The sequence below is a fragment of the Mus pahari genome, chromosome 10 (assembly GCF_900095145.1).
Source record: "Mus pahari chromosome 10, PAHARI_EIJ_v1.1, whole genome shotgun sequence".
NCBI classification, from domain to species: Eukaryota; Metazoa; Chordata; class Mammalia; order Rodentia; family Muridae; genus Mus; species Mus pahari.
In genome coordinates, this window is record NC_034599.1 from 54271255 (window position 1) to 54281479 (window position 10225).

The following is a 10225-nucleotide window of genomic DNA, read 5'->3' on the forward strand; positions in this document are numbered from 1 at the left end:
ATGGTAAACACTCCCTAGGCACAAGACAGTTAAAGGAAGACAAAGAGGTCCTCAGCCAAAACTGGCATTTAATAGTTTACCTCTTGATCTAGTTGCCTAGTTCACTCTGCACTCTTATATAAAACTGACAGGGTTAGGGGTGCTGACCTGTTGACAAATACCACAGGCAGAGTGGCCTAAACAAGTATATAGTTAATAAAACCACCACCATCCTTTACTTTTAACATAGCTTTTAGTAGAAATTTCATAAAAATGGACATCACAGCTAAAATGCATTATTCTCCTATATGCTGACAATAGAAAAGAAGCAAACTCAGTGATTCCTACTCAAATGTACTGATGGGAGTATCATGTTCTAGTGGTGTTTGCCTTCAAACTGAACCCACCGCAACACACAAGTAATTTCAGTATCCACCATTTTAATTCACAATCTCAGACTAAGTGAATGGCTATTTATTTATATTTAAAGTGAAAACATTGTATTCAATACCCTAACATAAAGAAGGGATGAGAGACGAGCCATAACTAAAATTTAAAAGGCTCAAAGCAGCAATTCAGGAAAAATAAAACAGGAAAAGAAATTTTGAAATGCCTCCTCGAGATGTGATGGGGAGCCTAGAAAGCCTACGGCCGTGAGCATGGTGTGGGCACACAGGCTGAAATGGGGGCATCAAGGCCACAGAGGAGTAGGTTGGGATAGGATCATTCATGAACTGAAGCAACTAAACCCTTTAACAGGCTGAGGCATTTGCTTAGAACGTGACTTCCTGGATCTAGATCCAGAAGCAGAGAATTCTAGGCATGAGGCCCCTGGCCAGCAAAAGATACAACCAAACCACAAAGGGCAAACTGACCTCAGGAGGGGAAAAGCACTCTAGTAAGGTCTTGCAGAGGGGCTTAACAAACACCTTTATCCAAACCCAACCCTAAAAAGATAAAGCCAACTGAAAGAAAATGCACAGCAAATAGACATAATCTTGAAGCTTTTTAAAGAATAAATATTTTTGTAATTAAACATTATGCAAACACGTGCCACGCTTGCTTTATCCATGCATATGCGCTATATACAATTTTGAAAAATACTGTGTTGTCCTCTTGTTTTAAAAGTCATATACAAAGTTTTTGTGTTTTTTTTTTTTTTTTAGTCCTCTTGCTGCCTATCCCCTTCTCCCTCCAAAGAATTTCCTTTACAAGTAGCTAATAATCATTATTCACTCATGACCTGAGGGTATGAGAGAAAGTGAATCCAACTGTGTGTGGAGGTGTGTATGTGCAGGGGAGGAAGGGGAAGAGGTCCTTTACCAAAGTACAACAAAATGGCTGGTTTGGACATGAAAAGCAGTGTCAAGGAGCTATTTGAAATTTTAACTGTACTACACTCAGGAAAAAGAAAAAGGAAGTCAGCTTTGAGAATGAAGCTACGTTACAAGTTAAAGTTGGAGGGCTTTTGTGTGTCTGTCACACTTTGTTGGCGGCCTAGAATACTGTTGTACAATGGTTTATCTACCTTTTTTATTACAATATAATTTACTTAAACTTTCCGTTAACAAAACAGAACTCTGGTACTACAGACCAGCGGGGTCAGAACAGGCTTAGTGCCTCCTTGTTTGTGTTTGTTTTAATTGCATGAGCACTCTAGATGGTAAAGTTTTCAGAGTTCATTTTATGCAGGGCCAGTCTCAGTCCTCAATGTACTCCCACAGATCTTTTTCATAGCCTTCATGCACATGCTGTAACAAAACCCTTCGTCGACTCTCACAGTATCTGTAATCAAAGAGAAAAAAAAAGCTTGTCAGACTCTAAAAGGGAAAGAGGCATTAATTTTTACAAAGGACTATTCCTAGAGTTAGTCCAGGCTTTGAAGAAAGCACCTGTTAACTGCTATAAACATTTTCAGACTTAGATGCACAGGTTTATCAAACTGCATCTACTACATGTTCTAAGGACTCTTTTTTTTGCATTCTAGGGCTGCTGGATGAAAACCAAACCCAGGACCATGTATATGCTAGACCAACAGTCTACCAATGATCTATCCTTCCTTCCTAAGATATTGCTTTTAGACTCAGATTCCCAGTGCCAGAAATAAATTTTAGAGTCTTCAAGTGTTAGAAGTTCTAATGTGCCTTTAAGACAATGATTCAAATCCATAGTTGTATGAATTATACAGTTAATTTTATAGGTCATTTATTCCCATCTATAAAATAAAGTGTTGGTTAACTGTACAAGCATTTTAAATACAATGTAAAAGCCGGGCAGTGGTGGCACACACCTTTAATCCCAGCACTTGGGAGGCAGAGGCAGGCGTATTTCTGAGTTCGAGGCTAGCCTGGTCTACAAAGTGAGTTCCAGGACAGACAGAGAAACCCTGCCTCAAAAAAACCAATAAATAAATAAATAAATAAATAATAAAATAAATGTAAAAAATTACAGTTAGCCAAAGGAAGTGAAGACACTGGGATTAAATCTCTAGGCCTTCAAACTTCCCAGTTTCCTTACTACTATAATACCTGGGGCCAGGTGGTAGATGTGGCAGTGGCAGACACCTTTAATCTCAGTGCTTGGGAAACAGAGGCAGGTGAATTTCTGTGAATTCAAGGTCAGCTTGATCTACAGAGGACAGCCAAGGCTACAGAGAGAACTTTCCCCCGNAAAAAAAAAAACCAAAAAGGAAACCCAAACAAAACAAAAGTCATCAGGAGGTGGAGAGATGCCTCAGCAGTTTAGAACATTACTTGTTTTTCCAGAGGATCCAAGTTCAGTTCCCAGCACCCAAACCCACAACTCCAGGGAATGTGACTCCCTCTTCTGGGCTTTGTGGACATCCATATAATACACGTAAGCACACACATATACATGCATACACATAAATTTAAAAAGAGTTTTTAAAAAGAGTTACCAGCATGTGAGGAAAACATTTTGGGAGAAAGCTTTTTGTTGAGAGGCCGGGCGGTGGTGGCACATGCCTTTAATCCCAGCACTCGGGAGGCAGAGGCAGGCAGATTTCTGAGTTCGAGGCCGGCCTGGTCTACAGAGTGAGTTCCAGGACAGCCAGGGTTACACAGAGAAACCCTGCCTCAAAAAAAAATTTTATTTATTTATTTATTATACATAAGTACACTGTAGCTGTCTTCAGATGCACCAGAAGAGGGCGTCAGATCTCATTACTGGTGGTTGTGAGCCATCATGTGGTTGCTGGGATTTGAACTCAGGACCTCTGGAAGAGCAGTCAGAGCTCTTACCCGCTGAGCCATCTCTCCAGTCCGGTTTTGTACTTTTAATTTATCAAAAACTAAAGTGCTGTTTAACCCGAGCTCAGTTAAGTTTCTCCTAAGAGATAAAAGCTAACAAAAAACTCTAAAGAACCACTCCCTCATGCTACTTATTCCTTTTAAAACCTTTCTTCCCTACAGTTTAGATTTCAACAGAGGTACAGTAAGCCATTAGAATAAATGGCTAGATTCCTCCTCTATACTTCTCAGTATACTCTCAAAAGTTCTTATACAAGACAGAAGGAATCTGGGAAACACAGTAGCTACATCAACCATAAAGAACTTCACCACTGGCAGAAAATTTCATCCATCAGACATTAAAATCTCACCTGTACTTATCTTGGACTTTCTGCTTTATATCTTGCAGAGAATCTTGGGAAATATCTCGTTCAAGGTAGCCCGAAAGCACCTCTGTGGCATTTTCTAGATCTGCTTGATTATTCTGAAAGCAAAAGAATATTAATTTTAGCTTCAAAAATCAAGCGAAAATATAATCCATCTTAGCTACTTTACTGACGATATACTTACTCTCAACACTGATATAGTCATTTTGAACTGAGGACCTCTGGCAGAGCAGTTAGTATTCTTAACTGCTGAGCCATCTCTCCAGCCCCTCCCCACCCTTCTTTTAAATTGGTCTCTTTTGGAGCTGTTGGTGGGGTGAGGGATGGAGAATGTTTTTTTTTGTTGTTAAAGATTTATTTATTGTTATATGTAAGTACACTGTAGCTGTCTTCAGACACACCAGAAGAGGGCGCCAGNTCTCATTACTGATGGTTGTGAGCCACCATGTGGTTGCTGGGATTTGAACTCAGGACTTTCAGAAGAGCAGTCAGTCCTCTTACCCTCTGAGCCATCTCGCCAGCCCAGCCCCATATATTTAAAAAGACAACATCAACTGTTTAATCCTGGTTGGCATAGAACTTTTTTGTAACTCATGCTGGCCTTAAACCCATAGAGACCCACCTGCCTCTGCAGTATTGAGGTTAGAAACAAGTGTCAGCTGAATAAATCTATTTCACATTGTATGCAAAGATCAGTATCCTATGGATTATTTTTTGTTTCTTGTTGCTATTTTGTTTTTAGTTTTTGTTTTTTTGAGATAGGGTCTTACTATGTAGTTGTGGCTGGCATAGAACCAGAATAGCTAGCTCTGAATTCACAAAGATGGGCCTCCCTCTGCTTCCTGAATGCTGGGACTAGTCATGATCCATCAAAGCCAGCGATTCACTATTTCAGATCAGAGTGGGGTTCGCACCATTAAGTGACACAATTCATATCAATTGCTTATTCAGCACCTGGCTCACAATAAGTTTTCAAAAATCACAAAACTAGCCTCGATATTGTACATAAAATAAATAAATCTTTAAAAAAAATTGATGCATGAGTTGGGTGTGGTGGCACAAGCACATTGGAGGCTAGGGCAGGAGGGGACAGTAGCCTGGTCTACCTAGCTAAACCCTCCTGTCAAAAAAAAAAAAAAAGGAAAACTACCAGGTGGAGAAGGAAAGTATTAAGAGGAGAAATAATCTGTTGCAAGTCTTCAGAGCTTTGATGATGAAGAAAATCAAAATTAAAATCTAGGACTGATTGTAGAACCTGTATAGTTAATTAGCTAGCTAACCCACATAAACTTCCATGCAGTTAAGTATAACAAAGAAGGTTCTCTTCTTTAAGAAGGACTTTTTAAAAAGAAAAAGGAAAAAAAAAAAAAGAAAAGAAAAGGTTTAACTTTGTTCTTTGAAAAAAGGCAGCCTTTCTCCATGTCCAGGAACTCGTCCTACCTCAAAGATAATGGACTGGTTATTCTTTTTGAGGTAGAAAGCGAAGACATAAGTGTACATGAGTGTGGCACGACACTGGCAGAGGACATCGACTGCTTTCTTCAGGAACTGCACTTCGATCCAGGACATGTTGTGCTGCTGCATCTCCTCCATCTTTTGCTTCACCTGCGCATACAGCTTATGCTCGAAACGTAGACTCTGCATGTGGTTCATATAGCGATTACAGTAGAACAGGTATCTCTGCAGGGCCGCCCTAGATCGCTGACCCAGTAAGAAAAACAAAGGTCTATAATTATGACATACATATTGTATACAAAAGCAGGTGTCCAAGTAAGGCACAATAATAGCACCTTGTATGTTAAAACACCTCATCACTAGAAAGAGCAAAGATACCAAAAGTTGGCAATAATGTGGAGTGAAGGAAAATCTTGTATGAGATTGCTGATAGGAATGTAAATTAGTAGAATCACTATGGAAAATTCATGGAAGGCCCTCAAAAAACTAAAAGTAGAATCATCATAGGAACCAGAATTACCACTTTTGGACATCCAGTAAAAAGAACTGAAACAATAATGCTGAATATGTCTGTACTTTTACTTTTTTGCAATAAAACAGACATGAGCCGGGCAGTGGTGGCACATGCCTTTAATCCCAGCACTTGGGAGGCAAAGACAGGCGGATTTCTGAGTTCAAGATCAGCCTGGTCTACAGAGTGAGTTCCAGGACAGCCAGGGCTGTCTGGAACCCTGTCTCGAAAAAAAAAAAAAAACAAAAAGAAAAAGAAAAAGACATGAAATCAGGAGTTCATTCACAAATGGACAAAGAAATGGTGTTATACATTCAATAGTATTGCTCAGCCAGAAAGAACCAAATGTTGGTAATATGCAACAACATGGATAGTCCTGAAGACAACATGCTAAGCCTGTACAGAAACACATATACTACAAAATCTTGACTTATATGAAGAATCAAAAAAACACTGTACTCAGAAAAGTATGTTACAGGAAGACCTGTAAATAATGCATTGTGTATTTAAAACATCGTAAATGTCAAAACTCTAAACAGAGAAAATGAAAGGAGCCCAAGGTGACAAAAATAATTATGTAGCTAGAACCAATCAATACTATATACATATAAAAACATCAGTTTCTATGAATGTAAATAGATTTTTTGACTAAAAGTGCTAGTTTAAACTTGATATATATGCAGATAAAACAGTATTTAGTTTAAATTAGGAATAAAGTCATCTAGTTCCCTCTGTTATTTTATACTGCCATGAATGACATACTAATTTCCACACAGCTGCCATGAGGCACATGTGGCAAACAAATTAAAGAATGGTGCTAAAGAATATTTTTACCACTACAAAAAAGTTCTACTGGACAGCAGCTGGCACAGTGTGATGGTTTATATATGCTTAGCCAGGGACTGGCACTATTAGGAGGTATGGCCTTATTGGAGTAGGTGTGTCACTGTGGGTGTGGGCTTTAATACCTTTGTCCTAGGTACCTGGAAGTCAGTCTTCTATCTGCCTTCTGAACAAGATGGAGAACCCTCAGCTCCTCCTACAACATGCCTGCCTGGATGCTTCCATGCTCCCAACTTGATGATAATGGACTGAACCTTTGAACCTGTGAGCCAGCCCCAATTAAATGTTGTCCTTATAAGAGTAGCCTTGGTCATGGTGTCTGTTCACAGCAGTAAAACCCTAACTAAGACAGATAGAATGCAATGAGTTAGAAGACAAGCAGCAGCTGTGTGTGCTACTGGTAGCTGAACCTAGGTACTTGTGCAAGCTGAGCAAATTTCTTGAAAATCCAGTACTCTGAGCAAAAATAGAGTAGAAAACGACCCTGAGGCAAAAAGACATCACAATAGCTCCTCAAAAAAGGTAAATGAAAGTAGGCAGTACAAGCAGCAAAGTGGGTTTGTTTGTTTTATTTTTTCTGGGGGGAGTGGGATCCATAGCCTTGGCTGTTCTGGAACTCACTCTGTAGACTAGGCTGTCTCAAGATCTACCTGTCCCCACTTCCCAAGTGCTGGGATTAAAGATGTACTCCAGCACACAACTAAGTGATTTTTTTTTAAAGTGCATTTTTACACTTTTTAAGAAAAATAATTTCTTAGGGCTGGAAAGAAATTATTTTAAAAAAAATTTAGGGCTCTAAATTGTTAAAGGCTAGGCTTAAAACCAAAAAATAATTTTTTAAAACTTGTAGTGAGGCACTGTGTCAGTGCTGGGAACGGAACACAGACTTTTCTGGAAGAGCAGACAATGCACTCTTAACCACTGATCAGTCTCTCCAACCATCAACTAAGTGTCCAATGTTGTTCTTATCGAGTCTGTATTTGCTTATTAGCTTTACAGACCTGTCTACATAGAGTCTCAGGCAGACCCTGACTCCAAAAATATCAACCAATTTGCTATTTTTATAAAGGAAGGGACAGGGCTGAAGAGATGGCTCAGCAGTTAAGAGTACAGCACTGACTGCTCTTTCAGAGGTCCTGAGTTTAATTCCCAGCAACCACATGGTGATTCACAACCATCTGTAATGGGATCTGATGCTCTCTTCTGGTGTATATGAAGAAAGCTACAGTGTACTCATATAAATAAATAAGTAAGGGAGGAATGGACGGGAATAATATAAAGTGAAAATGAGGCTATTAATCAATTCCAAATTATGGATACAATTTGGACAAACCTTAAAAAAAAAATCTGAGCAAGCAAGATGGATCACTGTACCTATGCACAAGTCTGACAACCTGAATTTGATCCCAGATCACAACTGGAAGGAAGAAACTAGATCCTGAGAATTATCCTCTGTGAAAATGCACATGTATGCACTTATACATACAAAACATTTACACTTTAAGAGATACTTTATAACATGAGATTCTGCCTCAAAAAAATAAAACCCAAAAGAAATTTATAACAAAATTGAAATCATCTGGACAATAGTAGATTCAAATAAGTGCTATCTTTAAATATGATGTTGTGTGTGAAAGTGCATGTCTGTAATGCCAGCACTCAGAATATTGCCAAAATTGAGGACAGCATAAATCCAGACCAACCACAGCTACAGAGTTAAGACTCTCTGTCAGTCTGTGCTTCCCCAGTTCCCAAATGTAGAACATAGTTACATAATTACAAGGTAGCAGTGCAGGCTGGAGAGCTAGAGATATAGTACAGCAGTGAGGCACAGGTTTGTTTGGCATCAGTCACAGGGTTCATTTTCAAACACTCACCCAATATATCTACATACAATAATGGTATCCAGTAAGCCTGTTACTTATTAATGAAACAATATAATCTTTGATTTGAGAGATATTTTAAAATTATATTTTCTTATAAAAAAGGCTGACCCAAAGATTCCTACATTTTTCTGTAGTCTCTAGATTTGTTCAACTGTTTTAAAATGATTACTTGGTACCTGATAATATATGCAAAATGATTAGTAAATATTAAGGGTGAGCTTACCACATGCAGTTCTATTTCTCCCTCTTCATGATTTAAAGTCTAAAAATAATAGATATCCAGGAGGCTTTTTATATATATGCACATGTATGTATGTATGTATGTATGTGTGTATATATATATATATATATACATATGTATATATATACACACACACATATAAATATGTATACACATACTTCTGATTTGTGTATGTACATGTTTAAATACATATATATATATATACACACACACATGTGCACACATACTTACACAGGTACACATGTATTTATGTGTATGTACATCTGAGAGAATATATACAATATTCTATATAGAAATATATACACTCCTTTAATTCCAGACTTGCAAGGCAGAGGCAGGAGGATTTCTGAGTTTGAGGCCAGCCTGGTCTGCACAGTGAGTTACAGGATAGCCATGGCACAGAGAACCCGTCTTAGAAAAAAGGAAAAAAAGGAAGGAAGGAAAGGAGGGAAGGGGTAAGGAAGAAAGAAGAAAGGTAGGTAGTTGGTCTCTTCTTAAACATCAACTCTAAACCACACGACTATTCGATAACATACCCAAATATCATATACAACACTGAAGCACCTCAAGATATGAGAGAGAGAGAGAGAGAGAGAGAGAGAGAGAGAGAGAGAGAGAGAGAAAGAGAGAGAAACAATGTTTTGTTTTGCACTTTTTCTATTTTGAGAGGGTCTGGGAATGAGCTCTGGTGGCCTCGAAATCAAGATGCTCCTGTTTCTGTTTCTCACTTCTCCAGAGCTCTTTACAGCATGCATCAACTATGCCTGACAAAGCTGTATTATTTTAAGGCCCAGGTAGGTACAAAACCAACAGTTATGACCTAAAAATTATGCCATCATGCAAATACAGTATGTGGAAAGTAATCTCCCTGAAAATGTCAACTTTCTACTAAGTGCTACTGTCTGCTAATGTGTCAAATTCCCAAAATCTAACGGAAACCCAAACTTACCACATTACCACAGAGTGCTAGAGGACTTTATATACTTGATGATTCTCAAACTATTTCTCACTAAAACTCAGTGAAGCTAGGTGTGGTAGTATATGCCTTTAATCCTAACACTCAGGAGGAGAAAAGCAGTTAGATCTCTGAGCTCTAGGCTAGCTTGGTCTCTAGGCCAGGTGATGACAACATCATCATCATCCCTAGAAACAAAACCCTCAAAAATCAAAGGGAAAACTTTAAATACAAATAACAAATGCCAGGATCTGGAATGAGAAACAAATTCAAGATTTAAAAAAAGAGTTCCCAAAATAACCCAAACTAGCAAACTGGCCTACTGGTCAAATATGAATACCAACTGCTTTTCATAGGTAAAGCTTTTTGAAACAGTCACATCACAGTCTTTTGTTAAAGCCTATGACTTCCTTAGCAGTGAGGGGAGAAACAGAGTTGAGTAATCATAGTGGAGATCATATAGACTACAGGTTTCATTCCCACCCCAATGCTGTGAATCAAAGCCTTGTACATACTAGGCAAACTCAACAGTGAGATTCAACCCTCCCACCTCACAAATGTGTGTGTGTGTGTGTGTGTGTGTGTGTGTGTGTGTGTGTGTAGGAAGTTAAGAGTTAACATCCGCTGGGCAGTGGACGCCTTTAATCCCAGCACTTGGGAGGCAGAGGCAGGTGGATTTCTGAGTTCGAGGCCAGCCTGGTCTACAAAGTGAGTTCCAGGA

The 10225-nt window shown here is 38.8% G+C and overlaps 1 protein-coding gene across 1 annotated transcript in view; it reads right to left on the reverse strand.

Moving 5' to 3' along the window:
- Positions 1–977: 977 nt before the first annotated feature.
- Positions 978–10225, reverse strand: part of Arih1 (ariadne RBR E3 ubiquitin protein ligase 1) — a 103282-nt gene continuing 94034 nt past the window's right edge. Inside the window, exons 12-14 of the mRNA XM_021206018.2 lie at positions 5054–5314; positions 3599–3711; positions 978–1764 (exon numbers count right to left, since the gene is read on the reverse strand). Coding sequence (XP_021061677.1) covers positions 1680–1764; positions 3599–3711; positions 5054–5314 — 459 coding nt within the window. The 3' untranslated portion in view covers positions 978–1679. The remainder of the gene's footprint in view (positions 1765–3598; positions 3712–5053; positions 5315–10225) is intronic.